Source organism: Astatotilapia calliptera, chromosome 14, assembly GCF_964374335.1.
Source record: "Astatotilapia calliptera chromosome 14, fAstCal68.1, whole genome shotgun sequence".
In the NCBI taxonomy this organism is placed as follows: domain Eukaryota; kingdom Metazoa; phylum Chordata; class Actinopteri; order Cichliformes; family Cichlidae; genus Astatotilapia; species Astatotilapia calliptera.
The window spans coordinates 21,201,560-21,222,958 of NC_137435.1; the positions used below are offsets into that span (position 1 = coordinate 21,201,560).

A 21,399-nucleotide genomic window follows, 5' to 3' on the forward strand; every position below is an offset into this window, starting at 1 on the left:
TATTGCACAAGGTATTGTACAGTGAGGTGAAGAGGCACTACAGCTTAGTTGTTCCCCCCTCCTTTGTCCTCCTGTTTCCCCTCCCTCTCCCCTCCAGAGAGGAGTTAAACAGTTTGATGGCGTGTGGGACAAAGGAGTTTTTAAGTCTGTTAGTTCTTGTCTTGGGGAGAAGCAACCTGTCACTGAACAGACTCTTCTGATTGTTTATGGCCGTGTGCAGAGGATGCCCAGCATTGTTCATAATGTCCAGCAGTTTCTTTAATGTCCTTTTCTCTGCCACTGTCACCAGAGTGTCCAGCTTCATGCCGACCACAGAGCTAGCCTTCCTGATCAGTTTCTCCAGCCTGGATGAGTCCCTCTTTGCTGTGCTGCTCCCCCAGCACACCACAGCATAGAAAAGTACTCCAGCAACCACCGACTGGTAAAACATCCTCAGGAGCTTCCTGCAGATGTTAAAAGACCTCAGCCTCCTGAGGAAGTACAGTCGGCTTTGGGATTTTTTATACAGGTGCTCTGTGTTGCATGACCAGTCCAGTTTATTGTCCACCCACAGCCCGAGGTACTTGTACTTGTTGACCACCTCCACCTTCTCCCCCTCTATCTGAACCGGCAGTGGACCTTCTCTGGACCTCCCAAAGTCCACAACCAGTTCCTTAGTCTTTGAGGTGTTGAGTTGCAGGTGGTTTGTGTGACTCCATGCGACAAAGTTCCTCACCAGACTTCTGTACTCCTCTTCCTGATCATCCCAGACCAGCATCAGCATCAGAACTTTAAAGTCTATCCTCTGACGGACAGGCAGCCAGTGTAAAGACCTCAGAGCTGGACTGATGTGGTCCACTTTTTTGGTCTTAGTGAGGACTCGAGCAGCAGAGTTCTGAATGAGCTGTAGTTGTCTGACTGATTTTTTAGGTAGACCTGTAAAGATGCTGTTACAGTAATCAAGCCTACTAAAGATGAATGCATGGACTAGTTTTTCCAGGTCCTGTTGGGACATCAGATCTTTTATCCTTGATATATTCTTGAGGTGATAGTAAGCTGACTTTGTTATTGTCTTAATGTGTTTTTCTAAGTTTAGGTCTGCATCCATCACTACACCCAAATTTCTCGCCTGGTTTGTGGTTTTTAGGTGTAGAGATTGAAGTTCTCTGGTGACCTGTAATCGTTTTTCTTTGGCACCAAAGACTATTACCTCAGTTTTGTTTTTGTTTAGCTGGAGAAAATTGTGGCACAACTAGTCATTAATTTCCTCAATGCATTTACCAAGAGCCTGTACAGGGCCTCAGGCTCCTGGTGACATTGTGATATATATTTGTGTGTCATCTGCATAGCTGTGATAGTTTATTTTGTTGTTCTTTATAATCTGTGCCAGTGGGAGCATGTAAATGTTAAACAGAGGGGGTCCCAAGATGGAACCTTGGGGAACTCCACATGTGATGCTTGTCTGCTCAGATGTGAAGTTACCTATTGATACAAAGTATTTCCTGTTTTCTACGTATGTTTTGAACCAGTTTAGTACAGTTCCTGAAAGACCTGCCCAGTTCTCCAGTCGTTTGAGTAATATGTTGTGGTCAACTGTATCAAATGCTGCACTGAGATCCAGTAAAACTAGGACTGACATTTTTCCACTGTCTGTATTCAGACATATGTCATTAAACACTTTGGTCAGAGCAGTTTCAGTGCTGTGGTTCTGTCTAAAACCTAACTGGAAGGCATCGTAGCAGTTATTCTGTTTTAAGAAGTAATTGAGCTGTTGAGAAACTGCTTTTTCAATGATCTTACTTAAAAATGGGAGATTTGAAATCGGCCTGTAGTTGTTCATTTGTGTCTTGTCAAGATTGTCCTTTTTCAGTATAGGTTTTATTACAGCAGTTTTTAGTGACATTAAGGAAAAGTTGACGATCTGTAACAGGTCTGACTCTAAAGTCTTTGAGACCTTTTTGAAAAAACTTGTTGGCAGGACATCTAAACAGCAAGAGGAGGAGTTCAGTTGACCTAAGATGTCCTCCATATAACCAAACAATTCTCTATTAATGATTAGTTAATGAGGTATTTAAATGGCATACATATGTCAACAATAATACTGTGTGCTGCAGGTGTTTCCTTTCTAGTAGGCAGATATTTGATGCTGTGTGCATGCAGGTGTGTGTCACCCTGTAACTGTGTGCATGCTGCTTCACACCTTGTATGAATACAGGACTTTGCAGGTTAGCGGGTAGTTGCGGAGGGTCCCCGAAGGGCTGGAGCTGCTGTCGTCAAAAACCTCCATATTCTCCTCACACTCTTCACCCTCTTCACGCTCCAGGTCCACTGTGCCCTTTAACACACAAACAGATCCACAATGAAAACCTCTGATAAGTACAAGGACAAACAAGAAAAGCTCCACTCACCTTTAAAGTTAATGATTAAAACACACGCCTATATTCAAGAGCAAAAACACAACAACAGCTGTTTAAATGCAAAACATTTAACATATTTTACATGATACCAGATGGTAAAATGCTCAGTATATTTATATTTTCTTTGATGTTTAGCTAAATTATTAATGTAAACCAGTTTAAAAAAGTCAAAGTGCTCACAACTCCTGCTGTCCAAGTGATGCCTAGTTAGGTATACTGTTATCTGTTTATTTCTACTGCTTCAAACTAACCTTGCAGCTCCCCAGCTGTGTTATGATCCCAGCTTCTCTTCTCACTTTCTACTATGCGTCCGATAACCAGCTGCGAGACTATGTCTTGTCTATTCGCCACCTGTAGTATTTTTCCATCTGTACAGATAGTTCCTTACCTTTCTATCGCTCCTTCCTGTCTGAGTTTCTCTATCCTGCTCAGTGTGTGTACTGTAGCTTTTTTGACACAGGTGTACCAGGACTAATGTTTCAAATGAGCCAGCCACTCCCTCGTTTGTTCCATGTGAATTTCACTGGCTTACAGGGAAGTCATGTGATACAGCTGGTAGAAAGATCTATCACAGACAGAAGGCTGACCTGACCAGTAACAATAGATGGGGAGAGAAAATAGCGTGTGTGTGTGTGTGTGTGTGTGTGTGTGTGTGTGTGTGTGTGTTCTCAGTTCATTGTGTTTAGTCATCAGATTTCTGTTGACACAGTAAACTCTATAACGGTGCACAACAAAACATGTATGTCTTTAGTACTTTAGTTAATCTCCAGAGTTTGACATATGATTCTGTAATAAAAAAGACACTGTTATCAAAACTATCTGAAGGAATGGGTAAGAAAATAGGGAATGTTTTTGCACCTTGACATGGGTGTGTCATTAACACTATTTGCTTTAGGAGGAAGGCTTTCTGTTTTTACCCACTTGGTAACACGTTACCAAAGGCTTTTAATATGTTTTATTTTTAACCGCCTAAGACCCGAACTCTTCCACAGCATGCATTTTTAATTTCTTTTTGATATTTGGACTGATTGGGACCCGATGAATGTAAAAACAAAGAATTACCAGATTTTTTTTTACCTGATTTTTGTTTCTAAGAAAAATGAGAGCCACATATGAGGATATTCGTTTAACATTTCAATAGAACAGTAGCAGTATAATGTCCTCGTAAGTGGATATCAGGCCCTTGTAGAGCAAAATTGAGTATTTTGGTCTAAATAACCCAAAATGTGATGTCCACATATGTGGACGCCAAGTCCTAGGAGGTTAAAGCTCTTGTATTGAATTTGTATCAAGTGTAATTTGGTCTTTAAAGTCTTGTATTTTGTATCAAGAGCCTAAACACATTTGTACACACGTCATTTATTTTTGCTGTACAAAGAGACTGGATCTAATGCTCTGATATTTACCTGATATTAATCTGTACTGGAAAATTGTCATCCAATTAATTTCAGGAAATGGCTGCTAAGTATTTTAGATAATGTCACTCCTACATTTTTTCTCCTGGATCTGAGGATGCATGGCTGCTGCAATTTTGAGGTGTTTTTGGTCATTTTTCCTGTTGACCTGCTGACCTGAGCTGACCTCAGGGAGATGATGATGAATCAAAAAATTGCTTGTGTTAAAAAATAATGTATAGACCTCTCTTCCTCCTTTTTTTGTTTTCCTGATTGTGAGCATACTTTTTACCTAGAAGAAATATAAACATGGACTTACGTTTGTGCTTCTTTAAAACTGTTACCTGCATAATAAAAACATTACATTTGCCGTGATGCTGTATATTGTTCAGCCATGATTTCTAAAATAAATAGAATAACAGTAGCATTTACCATATGAATAAGTACTGACTATAATTAGCTTGGTAAAAACACAGTAATAGTTAAACTGACAGGACTGGCCTTAATTTTTGTTGTTTTGTCCTGCTAACGCATGAAAAAGTGAGATCTGAGGAACATCAGTTTTGTTAAAATGAATCTTGAGGGGCACATAAATGTGCACACCAACATTCGTGGCAATCCATTCAGCAGTTTGGATACAGTTCCCTAAAAACCACGCCATCCTAAGTGATGTGCTGCCGTGAAGATGACTTCGTTTTTAGGAAAACGTGTTACAGGATAAGATAAACTGAGTGTGAGTGTGTTTCACCTAAACATCAGGACACAGTCCTGTGATCCTTTCAATAGTTACTGACATGTCTGAACCACATAAAATAAACACTGCTGCGGTCTGTTAGTAATTGATAAGTGTCCATGTTAAATAATAAACCCCTGATGTAACACATCATTTACCACTACTACCTGGACAAGGGTAATTTCATTGTAAAGAGAAGGTGATTTCAAGCACAGCCATGTAGAACCTACGGCGTGGAGGCTTCAGTCAGGGCCACATTTCTTTAGTGGCTGCTTGTTTGTTGGTTCACATTAAGCTTATCCTCTTTGTTGATTTAAGAATACGCTGCTTAGCCCAGAGACCAGTTCCTTTTAATCCCTGAAGTAAAGGCCAGTATGTATTCCAGTAATAACCCTATAAAGTACCACAAAATATACATCTCAGTATATGTACCAATACAGCGGAGACAGGCCAGTGCAAGATTTTACTGTTCCTGGAGGTAATAACTGCAAAAGTGTTATTGTAATGAAGGCAGTTGCTGTCTGAGAGGCCTGAGGTTTTTAAGGCTTGCAGTATTTCATTCAGATTAATAAACCTGAGTGGGATGAAGAAACGGCCGAGGAGAGAGCCTGCTCCCTACTTTCATTGTGTTTCTGTCACGTCCTGTGCAGATTATTACTCGCACTACATCAATCCTTTGTTCTTTCTTTGTTATCGGTCACTTCTGACTTTTCCTTCCCTTCTCATACTGTCTCTTTTTCTTGCACCCTGTTAATAACAATGTCCCAGCTTTCTTTGCTGCTGTCAGTCTCCCCAGGCTCTCCAAATAAAATCTATGTCAGATGAACTGCTGTCATATGCCTGAATACTCAATGTGCCTCCTGGTCTGTTCTTTTAATGACATCTAAACCACACTGAGTTTTCAGCAAACGCCTACAACAGACAAATCTTGTAAATAGGACAAGAGAAGTTTTAAAATGCCGTCAAAAGAAGATAAATATTGTTCAAAATTTTAACCCTCCTGACTGTTTTTAGTATAAAATATTTTGAGACATACACTCACTGGACACTATTAAGCACATCTTTCTTGTGGCTTTGACCCCTTTTGCCTTTATAACTGCTTTAATTCTTCATTGCATACATTCAACAAGGTGATTCCAGCACCTTGTTGAATTAATCAGAGATTTGGGTCCATATTGACATGATGGCATCACACAGTTGACACAGTTTTGTCCGCCACGGCATATCTGTGGCATTTAAATGATGCTCAGTTGGTACTAAAGGGATCAGGTAACAAGAAAATATCTCCCACACCATCACAAGCAGCCAGCAGGGATTCATGCTTTTATGCTGTGTGACCAAATACTATCCAAACGCTGCAGCAGAAATGCGGTCTTCTGCTGCTACAGCCAATCTGCTTTAAAGCACGATGTATGTTTAGAGATGCTCTTCTGCATACCTTGACTGTAATGACTGATCATCTGAGTTTGTGTTCATCTTCACCCACAGAACTGACCCCTTCTAGACATTTTCTACTTTTTAGACTCTGTAGATAGAGATGGTTATGTGTCCCAGTAGATCAGCAGCTTCTGAAAAGCTTACACCACATTCACTTAAATCAGCCTCCTTCCTCATTCTGATGCTCAGTTAGTCAGCAGGTCATCTTAACCATATCTACATGCAGAAATTAGTTGATGCCATGTGATTGGCTCATTACAAATTGGATTTGACCTGCAGGTTTGTGCACCGTGATCAAATCTTGAGGAGACTCAAGGTGTGGGGACCATTTTGTCTGAGCAAACATGCCACACCTTATATCTCTTACAGTATAAAATCACATTACAGCAAGTTATTGGCTGTTTTCACCCCCACCTTTCTCACCTCCAATGCCTCTGCTCTGACATGACTTTCTCCTCATCTCTGCTCTTCTCCTTCACCTCATACCCCTCCTCTTCTTCTTCTTTTTCTTTTTTTTTTTTTACAGCCAATTAACTTTTCTCATTCTTCAGTACTTGTCTCTCTGCTGCTGCTTCTTTCACCCTTTAACTGCACAAATGCCTCTTTCATTCTTTTTCCATTTAGCTCATCTCTCTCTCCATTTTCTCTCTTTCTTAAGTTCAGTGTCTCTCTCTCTCTCTCTCTCTCTCTCTTTCTCTCTAGTGTTAGCTGCAAGCTGCAATATCACATGAGCAGAATGTCAAGTGCTTCCAATAAAGCAGACTGGCTATGTTTAGTCTTGTTGACAGACAGACACACGTCTCCTCACAAAGCCCCATGTGGGATCACTCTACTAGTGATTGGCACACTTGCCTCCCTGTAAAGCTAATGCAGAGAAGACAACTCACATACAAATGCACAAACATAATTACGCAGAAATATCCCTACACAAAAGAACACAGCATGTAAGGCTGAATTACAGCCAGTGTATAGTTTATATATGGCACTTTGATACTTCATAATAAAATACCTCTGTGATAAAAGCTGTATTTCTAAAGTGTCTAATATTTTTAGGGTGGAGTTCTGCACAGAGCATGAAAAACTTGGGACCCATTAGCACATTCATACAGTTTGCGCACACTTTCACAAACATGATGAGATGATACACAAAAGACGTCATATCTGTCTACTTTGTCATTAAAGCTAAGAGCTGTGAAATAAAGTTAAGAGAGAACTACATCAGTATTCCACTGAGGAAGTGGGGCGTTTTAAGAGTCTTTAACTGGTGTGATAGATGATTAGGCAGCAGGGCCAAGGTCAATTATTTATCAATTTACATCTTTCAGAAAGTAATCTGTCAGGAGAGCTACTCTGGTTGGGAGATTTTCACGGATAATGAAACCATAAAGAATGAGCAGCCATGAGCCCGTGTGTTAAAAGTTTAGCATTTCATTTTTGAATGTGCTGAATTGAGTGCCGTGCTTGTGTAGTGAATTTGAAGAATTTACTGAGAGACAGTTGGGAAATCAAAAGATCATATACAGCTTACTGATGTGAGGGTGTTCATTTTAGTGGGTACAGCAGGCCAGTGTCAATGCAATAAACACAGTTACAAAAAAGTGTGCAAAAGTCTTGAGCCATTTCTTTATATTTTGCTTACAAGGAGCGAGAAATTCTTGTAACGTTTTAAAGTGCTCTTTAGCTATAGTTCTCCAGGCTTTCAAACACCTTAAAATAGTAATAAGGTGATTCCCAAAGAGCTATTAGCTAAAAGCTTGGCATAACTCAGCATGGCGTGCAGTGTGTTAAAAAAATTGAGCAAACTGGACAGGTAGAAGACAAGAGAACAAGTGGCATGTGTAAGAGAAACCTATCTACAGCAGATGAACAGCATCTGAAAGTTGTGTCCTTATGAAACAGGAAAGCTCCTTGGACAGCAGGAGCTGAGAGATGCAGCTGACCCTTTAGCTGATCCATTCAGAAATGCTCTCGGTAGAAGGGGTGGATGTCAAGAAGCACTTCTTAATGAAAGGAAACTGGGATAAAAGACTGAGGTACTTCAAATTACACGAGAACTCGACTGAAAATCAGTGGCAACTGGTCTGATGGAGTAATGAATCCAAATTTCAAATTTCAGGTCCAAATTGTTGATGGAGATAAAAAAAAAAAAGGTTCAACAGTGGGTGTCTACAGCCATCTGTAAAACATGGTGAAGGCTCTGTCATGGTTTGCATTTCAGCAAGTGGTGAACATAGAAAAGACAGATAGTGATCCACCATGTACACCACTGTCTGATTGTCAGTGGCTTCACACTTCAGCATGATAATGATCTCAAACACACTGCTAATATAGTGAGATACATACATGAAAAGAAAAACACACAATGCAACACATCAGTTGTGGACTGATCTCCCCAGAAACCAGACCTCTAGTTAGCACTAGACTTAATCAGCTCCTACATATGATTACATCCACTTTAAAAAGCCTAAGACTCCAACAGCCAAAGCACTAAACATCCAGTAGGTGGGCACATTCATCTTTGTCATATAGTTTGTTATTTACCCTGTAGGTGTAGGAATTGCATTTTCTAGCCAAGTGAGAACAGATATTGCAGGCTGGTAGTAACATTAGGACCCATGTTTTGTTTAAAACTACTTTTAAATATATACATTTTAAATATTTTGTCCAAATTTTGTCCAGTGGTAGACAAGTTTAATTGTTCTGGCTTGGCAAAAAATAGCTGCAATGCAGATGTAGTGAGGGGCTGTGTCTCACCGACAGTGAGGGGTCGTGGGAAGTGTAGCTGGCCCAACGTTCATTCTCCAGCTCCTCCATCACCTACAGCATGCACGGAGAGAGTCAGGGGTTTATACACATATTGCAAACAGGCAGACACATACACACAAAATATACAAACAACAACAAAAAAAAGTGCTCAAAGATATGACTGCAAACACAACCATACGCATATCAAATAAATCTTCACACAGGTCAGGGACATGCACATGAGCACACAGCATACCTGCATGCTTTCCCAACACTCACTGACAATACACACCTGGTTCATGGCGCTCTTTAGCCAGGTATCCACGGCAACCCCAACTTGGCGTAGAAGGTCCAGCCGAGCTTCAGCTTTCAACTTTATTGTCTTTGGAGAGCAAAGAGGTTAAGATTGTTAAAGAAGCACATGTACCAAGGCTGCAAAGTCCAATATCAATCTTTAAAAGAAAGGATGATATAAAACACTATACAAATGACTGGTTATTAGCAAACATGCTAATAATGCTCCAACTACCTACATAAACGATGGGATTACTAAAATGCAAGGTCCTAAAGAAAAAGATGGAAATTACAATGAAGCTGTATGTTAGAGGAAACATAAGGAGCCATTTCTACTCATGTCACAGCTTTCATCTTGACAGCTGCACGAGTTCTGTTCAATGCAAACTGAATTTTCACCCCAAAATGTTTAAAAACTGGGTCACACAGTCTCCTAAGCAACAAATCATCAAAACTTGCTGCACTCTAATGAGACTAGATGATGATGCTATATCCACCAGTAGAGGAACCCCTGAGATATACATTGAAGCTCTCTCGCATCAGCTCGCTCTTATCTCTAATCCTGTCTCCTTTTCCTTCTGTCTCTCATTGTTTTCATCAATTTCCTCTTTCATTACCTGCTTCTTTCCTTTCTCACCAGTGCTGACAGAGCAGACTGATAGCTGATAGCTCCATCCCACAGAGGCACGGAGTAAGACAGAAAGACACGCCGTCAAGACAGACTCCCACACTTTGATCAATAAAGGCCTGAGCCACTTCATGGGCCTCAGTTTTTCCCTTCCGTTAGCAGCACCTAACAAACACCAGCCTTGGCTGTTGCTACTGAACCATAAACATACCAGACTAAGATGGGGACAAATAATGGCCATTACACTGCTAGCAACTGTTCCTTAAGGAAAGCTGCAGCACTAAATCATTAATGTAAGTCAATATGAAGCACAGCCAATGGTGTGAGTGCAAATCACATGTGGATAGAGTGCACACAGTCAGGCAGACAGAGCATCTATAATCAATACTAGCAAAACTGAAAGAAATAGAAAAATAGATGGAGGATAGATAGATAGAAAACTCGCAGGGAAAACCAGGACATCAGTAGCTTAGCAGATCATCTGGATTACCATCCATCACAATAAAAAGCCCATAAAAGTCCATAAAATGACAAATGTCACCTTGACCTTGAGCACAATTTGGGTGGAGACTCGGCTGATCATTGTGTGCAAGTTGCACTAAAGTCTGATCAATACCTGAGGAGAAGCAGCGATTTTTGTGAATTGTGGATGAACAGACAGACACCTCGCCGTGACATGAGCTCATTAGTACTCTGGCCAGCAGAACTGAACATCAGGAGTCCAGCTGTAAATCAATTATTGATTTATGATTGAATTATTAAGGATTCTGGGTTCACGTCTTGTACAAAGACCTCTACGGAAGTCAAACTGTGTTATACAAAAGGTGCTACAAACAAGCATTTAAACACATAACAGCAGCTATGCTGATAAAAGCAATAATGTGGTATGTGAGCTCCTTGTGATAGACAAACAGCAAAGAAGAGTTATTTAAACTATAAAAGGCACAGGGGGACCACTGCAATCACTCCCTATATGTACTATAAGTTTTCACAGTGCATTCTGTCATCATCTCAGCAAACCAACTGGTCTGGGTTGGTTTGCTGAGACTCATGGCTATGTCTATGCCCTATTTATTCAATTGTGCTCACATGTCAATACACATAGTGTAGAAAAATATGAGCAGATCCACTCAGTCAACTTTCCAACTCTTGTTAGTTTTGCTTGCTTGTAGTGAAATACTTTTGAGAGCACAACCTACTCTCTGCTCTGATGTTGTGAGTCAACAAGGCCAGATTGTCTAGTGGAGGCAGTTTGAGAACAGCCTCCGACAGCTACGTATGGAAACAGCCCCTTGCCTCAGCTGTTCTCACTCCCACCCCCTCTGAGAGCTTCTTATAAATAGGAAAGCAGCAAAAATGCCCATAATCGTTTATTTTAAATAAAGGAATTTTAGATTTTGGTTTAAACTTGTACTTCAAAGCATAAAAGAGCTGGTAGCTTTAAAATTTAGGATTTTCCATTAAGAGAAATTGGAGAAAATCTTAATCTGATTAGCTTCAGTCCGAATGACCTGCACACAGTATGTATCTCCTACAGCATATGCAATACAACTGCCATGTGCCTCTCTCTGACAAATTAATGAGATCAAAAGTGTTCCCTTCATCCCAGTGCTGTGTTTTCTCCTGATATCTGATCTTGGGAACATGTTGTTTTATTAATTAGCTTCAGCAGCGCATTACAGGCTAGCCTGGGGCATACTATATCATTTATAAAAGAATATATAACGCATTTAATTGTATATTTTGACCATCTTCACTTGTCTTTTATCATAGCAAGAATCACTCATATCACTTAGTTATGCTGTTAAGCCTTGTTATGGTAATAACTGTCAAGCAGTTTCAGAGAAAGACACAAACAGGCTCATCTGTAGAGCACAGAATACATAACTCTTCCCTTTCTGTCAGTATTTACTGATTCCACTTTAGAAAAATTGGATATCTGTGGAGACTGAACGGTGCAAACTATAACAAAACACTGAAAAATAAATACAGCACTATAAAAAGTGTGAGGCGTTTCATTTTGTATAGTTTTTTGTGACCATCATAGAAACAAACAAACAAAAAAACTCGGCCTTGCTTTTTCCAATCATGTCCACACAGCTAAAATGCATAATCCTGTCAATATAAACCTCCCAGCCTCCCTTGGCTTTTTAACATATTTAATTAAAGATTTGGCTAAAACCGTGGGCCAACAAATTTACATATATGGTTTTTGCTTCATGTTTGTGATAAAAAAAATGCTCATAGAAAACTGTAAAACAACAAAAAAAACAGGAAACTTGCTGACATTTTCAGCCTTTACATTAAAATTAGAAGCAGCTATAATGTTTTATCTCAAATTCACAACTTCTATTTTCGACACAGTTTCACCTGCAGTTTTATATTCAATAAGCATTTCAACAGTTGTTGTTTTAACTGTAAACACTGGCTTTAAACCACAGCTTTAACTACAGTAAATAATAACAGTCTTGATTACTGACTGATTGTAATCGTGCAAGCTTAAGCAGGCATACCAGATAGTCTGCTTGTTATGATATGACGTAGAGACTGCTTAGCCAGAAAAACACAAATTCCTCAGAAATGCAGCACTTAAATATTTAAGGGAACAACTTATCATCACAAAAAAACTTAAGTTACTAAGCTAATGACATTTAGACGTGCAAGACGCTGCCCAGGATGCCCCTGCATAGATTTCACTTAGTGGAACGCCTCATGTGGCCATAACCCTGGTACACTGACAACTAACATCTGAAGGGACAGGTGCACCTGTTACTTCGTACACCCGTTTTACTGTGTCAACAACTCAGTGGGAAAATCCCTGCTTGGACAGAGCTTTTCCCGTGTTCTTCCTATTATAACTAATAAAGAACTGCTCTGAGTGCCTAAAGTTCTGTGTTTCCCTAATCTATAGACACAAAAAATCCACTGCATCCTCCACTCTGATCTAAGGGGGGAGGGTCGCACGCCTGAAGTTCTATGGCTTCATTAGTATGGCTGGATGTCAAGATCTTGGGTAGAACAGCCACATTTGGCCACAGCATTACTTCAGAGCCATCAAGTTTCCAGCATAAAGTACAGGTTTGAAAGAGAGTACATGGAGCTCGCTAACTGTTGCAGCTGCTAAAAGAAAAACACTTTTTAATAACTTCTCCATCATGGATATACCTGCGTAACAGGTGACCTGCCCAGGTCCTGCAAGACCAATGCCAGGTCCCATGCTGCAAGCCATTTCCCTCTAGGGGGCAGCAAACTCTTGGCACCATGCGGAAACTGCATTACCCAAAAATGCGTGCTAAGGGACCAACTCTTGATATGGTCATCATGGTTTACCCATACTGCTACCAGATGAACCCTCAGATGGCCAGGCTTCAAAGGTTGCTGTAAGCATCTCTAGCAGCTTCAGGCATATTTGAACAGCCACTCTTACCCTGAGCTGAAAGGACTCGAGCAGAGCCTGAATTCCAGTCCCTCTCGAGTTGACCGTCCCATCATGGATGCAGAATCTAGAGACAACTTGTTGAAGTTGGTCTGCTGTGTTGGACGTAGGGAGCTTTTGTCCCAAATGACCAACATCCCCCCAAGGCCTCGAGGTGGTAAACTGGATTGTTACCTGTTCACCCTTGTTGCACGATGAGGCACAAATCCAAAGATCAAGGTAAGGTATTATCATTATACCTGACAGACTTAATAATCTCAGGGCTGAACTCATGCGGCTTGTAAGGTGAGGGAAAGGTTTAAGGGGGTAAACTGATACACCAGTCCCCGAAAGACGAAACACAGAAATCACACACAAATGACATCTGTATACCTGGTTGCACTACTGGCTGCTGAAAAGGGTGTGGCCCTGAAGCGAAACAACAGCCTGTAACCCTGAGAAGTTGTTTTCAAAACCCATGTATCCTGTGAATTAACTGCTCAGTAGTCCAGCTGCTGTTGCAAAAGTCTGCCTAGTGTTTGTTGTGTTGGCTGTCGAGGGGGGATAAGGGGTTGTCTTAGTGTTGCCTCTCTAGCACACCTGTTGTCACTCACCTGCACCAGTTTATGCTTCCTATCCTGACACACTGATATGAAGTAGGAAGTCTAACCGACTTCCTGTTATACTGTGATGACCAAGTGTTCCCTTAATATTTTTGGGTAGTGTAACTAATGTATAGGCCTGGCTTGGCTTTGTGATTGATATTGCTACTGGAAAAGGCTTGATGGAAGGAAGATGGAGCTAATTCACAGATAATACAGATAATGCTCCCATCAATAATACAAAAAATACAGCTAATGTTCCCATCAAACCTACATAATGTCTTTTGCCCTGCTTTCACTCCCTTTATAAATCTGTGATAAGAGGTCTGTGATAAAGCCATTAGTATCAAAGAGCTCATAAAATATTCACCATCTTAGTCAAGGTAATGCTGGTCTAGAAGAGAAATTAAAGGGAAGCACGAGAGAAAGACAGAGGATGAAGCACAGAAAAAAAGGTGACGTGGACACATGTTTGCACTTTGCTATGAAAAGATTCTCTAATTATTTTGAGGGAAGTGAGATCACAAGCTACTGATAGCTGCTAAATTATTCGAATGCATGACGACAAAGCAAATGTTTCTTAACTTGACAGCAGAGGGTGCCAAATATGCAAAAGCATGATAACAAAGGTAGTGTGGAGCCAAAGAGGAAGTTAGATAGAGAATGAGCCAAATGCAATGAAGCTGAAAAGCAGAATGAATAGAAATATAGACTTCTGGGAGCGAACAGAGAGGATTAGGCTGAGAAGGATAGCGCACGGTGCAGTGATCTCATTGAGTGTTGACAGGTTCAATCTGTGGGAATCGATGCGCAATCAATAAGTATCTGGCTAGGGTGTGTAGAGGGAAAAGAGTGGGAGGATGGAAACAGAAAGAGGTACATGTGGATTGAAAGCCTGAGGAGAAAGTGGTCAAAGAAACAATAAAAATATGTGATCATCTGACCTTGTATCAACATTTTCATTATAATATAATAAAATAATCTAAAACATTACAGCTGTTTTTAACCTACAATGCGTTATACCTGCATGTAGTAACAGTGGGATATTAAGAGAAATGTAACTGTAAGCTATGACATACATCAAGGATGTAATTAATTAGTTTTTTCAGATTTGTGTAGGTGAATAACATAAATGATCTGTCACATCTTATGTTGGCAAAAGTGTGACGATAACTCGTGGGCCATGCTTGTTAAAATATACCCTGCTACGTCAAAGAGGGTGTGCAGAGTGAGAGCATACGGCCAATTTCACTCTTCATTCAATTCAAAATACATCGGCCCAAAGAGTGGGCAGCACTTCAACTCGTTTACAACGATATGCAACATTAAGTACTTCTATGTAAATGTGTACCACAGATTTCATGGTGTTTCAGAACAACAAACATTAGCCATTCATTAGAGACCTATTAAAACAATGAAAAATAAGCTTCCCGTACACAACAGTAATAACACAGAAAATAACATCTGCTTATTTTTGATATCAATATCGCATCACAGATTTTTTCCTTCTCTTTTTTCTTACTTCTATAAAAATAAATCTCATGTTGCTATCCAAGGCAGACTCTCTTGGAAACGTTTTTTTCCTGTTCGTTCCTTTATGTGTCAGCATTAGTGCACATACTGCAAAACGTTCTGTGACAGGCCGCTCCATAATAAGTACTCAAATAAATTCACGCTGTATTTCCAAAGTTTGTGTTCTGAACATTTGTTGGAAAAGGATCATCTATTCATCTGTTCTCTGTATCCTTGTAGCTCCATGCGGCGCCCAGGTTTTGACAGGATAGAACAACTGACACGCTACATTCACCCACATTTTGGTGTTTTCACTTCACCTGACCTTGCGTGCCTTTAGACTACGAGATGAAAATAAAGCACTGGGAAAGAGAGCTACATGAAGATGGGAACAAAGTGCAAACACCATACGCACAGGGTTATATTTAAACACAGACCCTGAGACAGCAGTAAACGTTGACGATCTGAGTCACACACCTCGGCTTTGCGCATGTTTTCTTTGGTGTCTTCGATCTTCATCTCCAGATCTAATCTTCCCTGCTCTGTGGGAGGCAAGCCGTGGCTCTCACACTCCTCCAGAGACTGACAACAACACACACAAACAGAGAGCGTGATTAGAACAGGAATGTGCGTGCACTTTAAAATTAACCTGATTAAGATTCACATGTTGCATTTCTAAAACGTGCAACAAATGTTTGTGAGCGTGTCTGTATGTGTGTGTGTGTGTGTGTCCCTCTTACTCGCTTGTAGTGAATGATATTCTTGTGCTCTCTGGCCACCCTGGTTGCCCATTTCCTGGCCTCCTTGTTCAGACTGTGCTCCTCTGTCGTCCCCGACTCCGACTCCAGCTGACGACTCTAATATCCCACACACAGCCGCACAGAGACACGCCACAGCAGCAGGCAAACACACAAAAATACAGTGTCAAAAACAACAGCTCAAGGTGTGCAATACGCAGAGGCTGTTAATTAAGCTAAAGAAAGCAACATTGTTTCCATAGCAAGTAATTAATACAGTGTGTGTTGCGATGCTCTGTTGTTACCTTATGAAACAAAAAGCTGCTATTAAAACCACATGTGAAACACCATGTGTGTGTTTTTTCTGTGTACTACAAATTGAGAGAAGAGGAGGTGCGTGTTGACAGCACTTTTTGCATGTGACTTTATTTTGTTGCTTTTTTAAAAAAATATATACTACAGAAAACACGCAGGGTCAGTCAAGGAATCTGCATGGCCTTCCAATTAAACATATGACATCAATTATAACCATGCAGCCAAAGTGAATCCGGAGCTCATGCGCTTAACAAAGAGCTTTTCTTATTTCACATGAAAGATTTCTATTTTTTTTCTCTCTTTCTGTTCTTTGTCACTGCTTTGAAGTGGGCGGGGATTCGCTGGGAAAAGGTCATGTTGCATACTTCTGCCCATCATGCATCATTTAGCAGTATGTGAATGAAAATCTGGTGACAGCTGGGAGGTTCTTTGGCCACTCTATCAAATTCTGATAATAACACACCCACAATATCCAGATTAACTATGTTGGATGAAATATTTCTTAATATTTTAATAAAGAAAACAAAAACATCATTTAATTTGATTCAGTCTTCTCTAAACAATTGATGCTGATTTCATAGAAACATATTTGCATTTTTAAAGCCAGATTTTTCAGTTTAATCATAATTATTTGCTATTGTGGTCCAAAAAACATGACTCAGTAATCAAATTATACAGCTGTCTGCCATGGTCCAAAGAAACCCTGAAAAAAAGACTGTTTTTGGTTACTTGTTTACAAATATGACTCAGATTTGATCTTTTCATTTCTATCTATTATAAATGCATCATAGCAGGGGCTGAAAAACAAAAAGGATACTTTCTAGTAATTTAACAATGACCCACTCCAGCTTCCCTCGTGATAACTCAGATCGAAATCAATGCAAAATATCTTGCAAAGACTTCCATGTATAGACATTCGTCGTCAGTGCTGTGTTTGCACAGACCTGAGAGGTTTGAGTTCCCATAATCTGATAATAAAAGTCTGTTAGCCTCAGCTAAAGTACACAATATTATAATTATACCTTTTCATGCACATCATCTCTATTAATTATGTGCTGATTCTGTAACAATAGGGCATAAATCTGGCTAAGTATAGGTGTGAAACCAAGTGTATTACATGGGAGATTTACAGCTTAATTACATTCAGGCACAGGAGAATTGCAGCAAGTTAAGGGAGAGGGCAGGAAACTCGATTAGAACAGTGGCTCGAATATGACATGTCACGAACCTGCATCTCAATTTCCTTAAATTTGAATTTCAGATAGTCTGCCAGCATCTACAGTTATGTGGACAGTAAAAAAAAAAAATCTGATCCTTACCAGGTCTTAAATACAAGCTCAGATGAAACACAAAACATCTCGAAAGACAAAGCTAAACCGAAAACGTAGAAATAGTGTGGAAAACCTAAGTACACCCCTACTGCTTCCACAGGAGTTACGAGGTTAAGTAACAGCCAGGAGTTCCTAATTAAATGCAGATTATTATCCGATCATTAGCAAATGTAAGCACATCTATAAGAGCAGAAGTTTTGTCACTCTGTCGGTGTGCGTAACACGATGCCAAGGAGGAAAACATCAGCAATGATCCTCAAGAAGCAATTCTTGCTCCCCATCTCTTTGAGAACATGTATATGGTCACTTTTTAACAATTTCAATTCCATCATTATACAGAGAAAAGGATTATTCACAACTGGAAAAGATTCAAGATAGTTCAATCAGCTAGAATGTCCTAGCAAATTCTCACTGAGGTCGGACCGTGCAATGCTCAAAGTAACTGCAAAAAAACCCTAAGAGCTACATCTCAGATACTACAGGCCTCAGTTAGCATGTTAAATGTTAAAGTTCATGACAGTACAATAATAAAAGTGAACAAATATAACTTTGGAAGGGTTGCCAGGAAAACGTCTCTTCTCTCTAAAAACAACATGTTAGCACAGCTTGGGTTTGTAAAGCTGCATCTGAACAACCCACAAGACTTCTGGGACGAAGACCAAAGTGGTGATGTTTGGCCATAATGCACACCAAGCATGAAACCAAACACAGCATAACAGCACAAACCTCATACCCACTGTCCACCACGGTGGTGAAGGAGTGAAGATTTGGGCTTGTGTTGTAGCCACAGGTCCTGGGCACTTAGTCGATAATGAATTCCTCTGTATACCAAAGTGCTCTAGAGTCAAATCTGAGCCCATCTGTCTAGTAGCTTACTACATTTGGCTGAAATGGGGCCATACAACAGGACAATGATGAAAGAGATATGTGCAAATACCTGCAAAGTTCCTCCACAGTGACAGGAGAGACTGATAAATGGCATGCAGAAAATGACTACTTCAAGTTATTGCTGAAAAAGGTGGATCTACAAGCTGATGAATGAGGGCGAGTACTCATCTGAGGTATTGTATTTAAATAATTTTAGAACCTGGTAAGGATCAGATTATTTATTATGATGTCATAATACATAAAATCTTTGAAATAAAAAAAGATCCACTCCCTTTCACATGACTGTTCATACTGCAAATAAATTCTAGTGCTCATGTGAGTCATGTGACTTTCTGCATCACTTTTGTATCTTCCTGTTGCACACTGATTATCTCGTTACACCCAAACAGATCAATCAACCTGCACTCTAAATGTCTTTATGGACAAAGGTGAAATATTATTTTATTAAATCATTTAATAAATTGGAAAATAACAACATTAGCAATGACTGTAGGTGCCATAATAGGCACAACTATAAACAACTGACCTGACATATAAGGGAAAATGGTGTCATCATCAAAATCTAAACCTTTTTCAGACTTAAAGAGGCAGACACATTTAGATACAGTCTTCTTGCAGGTTATTCACTCATTCTGAACACATTTCTTGTCTTAGACACATATTATTATAAGAAAAAAAATGTCAGAAAGGGTCTAGGACTTATGATTTAATGCATTTGCACAGGTTTTTCTCTGAATAGGGCTCTTGCTCTTGTTCTACAGTTTTTAGAAACATATCGCTGTCTTAACTAATAAAATTCATCATGCTGAACAGCACATGTATCACAAATTAGCCAAGGCAGCAGTATTTCTATGTGAAGTGTTTTAATGGAGTTTTAAAGAACTGGGTGCCTAGGACTCCAGTGTTTCTACACAACTTGCATTAGAGCAGCAGCGGTGCATTCAGACTGCAGCAAATACCTGCCTATGATTATGCTTTTTTATGCGTGTTAAAAGCGAAAGAATGAATTGAGTTCTCCTAAAATAGCACAGAGAAAATGTATGTGTACAACTACAGAGTTGCTTGTAAACCACAATATGATGTCTACATTCACAACATGTAAATTTAATGCAGTGTTAGCTTTAGTATTATTTCATATTTTATGTTTTATGGGCTTATCTTACACATGCAGACACAAAGAATTCAATAATCATCATGTAAGATATACGTAGCATGATTTTGAATGGAAATCAGGACACATTCAATTTCCAGTGATTACATCTTGAACCCATAACAAATTTGTAAAGGAAAATTACACTAAACTATGACACATCAGCTTTCAGGATGTTGATGACAGTATGGTGATATTTTAAAAGATGACATAAGGTTACGGCATCAGATGAGTCATGACAATGGTCATGAGAAGCCAAAGCCACCAAAGGTATTCAGCTATCGAGCAAGTGTGCCTTCATTGCTTGATTATGATGAAGCAACTAGAAAATGCAGGAAACATAAAGAACTTCTTTAAATAGACCTGTAATGGCTGAACCGCCTCAGTGTAGTCAGCTGTCGTTGTGAGGTTTATGTCAGGTGGAATAGTTGTAACAATCAGGTGAACTGTGGCCTTTTTAGATATGAAATAAGAAAATTTCATCAGCTGCTGCTCTATTCTCTGGTTTGATTATTCTATTGGTGCACAAAAGCAAAGTCGCATTGAGCAGATAAAATCTTAACATGTAATTCAGAAACTCCCACATATTTGTCATGTTTATTTTTAGTTCTCACGCCAACTATGTGGATGATGTCATAATCCTATCTGCAGCCACTTGTGTGGTTATCCCAGAGTGTCTCACGGTCTTGTTACGGTGACAGATGGCCATAAAAAGTCAGGCAGTGAAAGTTCTTTAACCTCCGCTGTATTTCAGTAAAAAGAGAAAATCGAACCTAAAAAACAAACAAACCATACGCTATTGTTTTATTGTCTGTGGTTAAAGTGCTGACTGCTGTAGGCCAAAATCAACAACCTCCTCCCTAAGCCACAAAGCTGAGAGCCATATAAAAACAGATCATTTATAAAGCACAATGATGTGTTAATGACTATTAACAAGACATGACTCTTTTCCAGTAATAACAAAAGAGCTCTGGGTTTTATCACTACATAGTGTGCTGTCAGATTTGAGCCCATCCTCAGCTGCTTTTCTCAGTTATTCCCAACACACAATAATACTTTGCTCACCCTCACCGCCATGCTGTATGAAGTCTTGGTGCTCCAACTGGTTAGAGCACAATTTCTGTTTAAAAGAGGGATGGGCCCACACTGCTCTCCAAGATACTTGGAATATAAAGGTTATTCTAGCTGACTAACTGTCTGCCTGTCAATCAGAGTTAGATCACAGAAGAAGTCCCTGCCAAACAGAGCATGTCATACTTGGGCGTCTAGTTCAGCAAAGTTTAATTTAATGTGTGTTAACATTGATTTGTCATGTCACTGAGTCGAAAAAGTGTCAGCTCACTGACACTACAGTTGTTTTTAAAGAAAATTATAATGTAAAGTATCATCAAAAGCATCATAATCACAGGCAAGGAGATCCATAGTGACAACATTCGTAAATAGTCTGCATAACTATGAAAAATCAAGTATTTTTCTGTCTTTTTTTTCTCACTATAACAGGTCATTCCGAGCATGCGCTAGAAATCTAGGGAATATAACTTAAATTGAAAGATTGCTACCAGTGAGGGCAAAGTCTTTTTTGTGGGTTAAAAAGGTTTCTCTGTTGGGTGCCTATGAACACACACTCACCAGCCACTTTATTAGGTACACCTATTTAACTGTTTATTAACAAAAATATCTAATTAACCAATCACATGGCAACAGCTAAGTCATGTAGCCATGAAGACATAGTCAAAATGACCGGCTGAAGCTGATTTGAGCATAGCGTGGTTGTTGGTCCCTGACTGGCTCGTCTGAGTGTTTCAGAAACTGCTGATCTGCT

At 39.7% G+C, this 21,399-nt stretch overlaps 1 protein-coding gene across 2 annotated transcripts in view; it reads right to left on the bottom strand.

Annotated features, from left to right (window-relative positions):
* fchsd2 (FCH and double SH3 domains 2) overlaps positions 1–21,399 on the bottom strand; it is a 75,955-nt gene that overhangs the window by 8,431 nt on the left and 46,125 nt on the right. For both annotated transcript variants that reach the window (XM_026191269.2, XM_026191267.2), the window contains 5 exons: positions 15,897–16,013; positions 15,634–15,738; positions 8,998–9,087; positions 8,715–8,777; positions 2,180–2,314 (listed from right to left, as the gene is read on the bottom strand). In XM_026191269.2, coding sequence (XP_026047054.2) covers positions 2,180–2,314; positions 8,715–8,777; positions 8,998–9,087; positions 15,634–15,738; positions 15,897–16,013 — 510 coding nt within the window. The remainder of the gene's footprint in view (positions 1–2,179; positions 2,315–8,714; positions 8,778–8,997; positions 9,088–15,633; positions 15,739–15,896; positions 16,014–21,399) is intronic.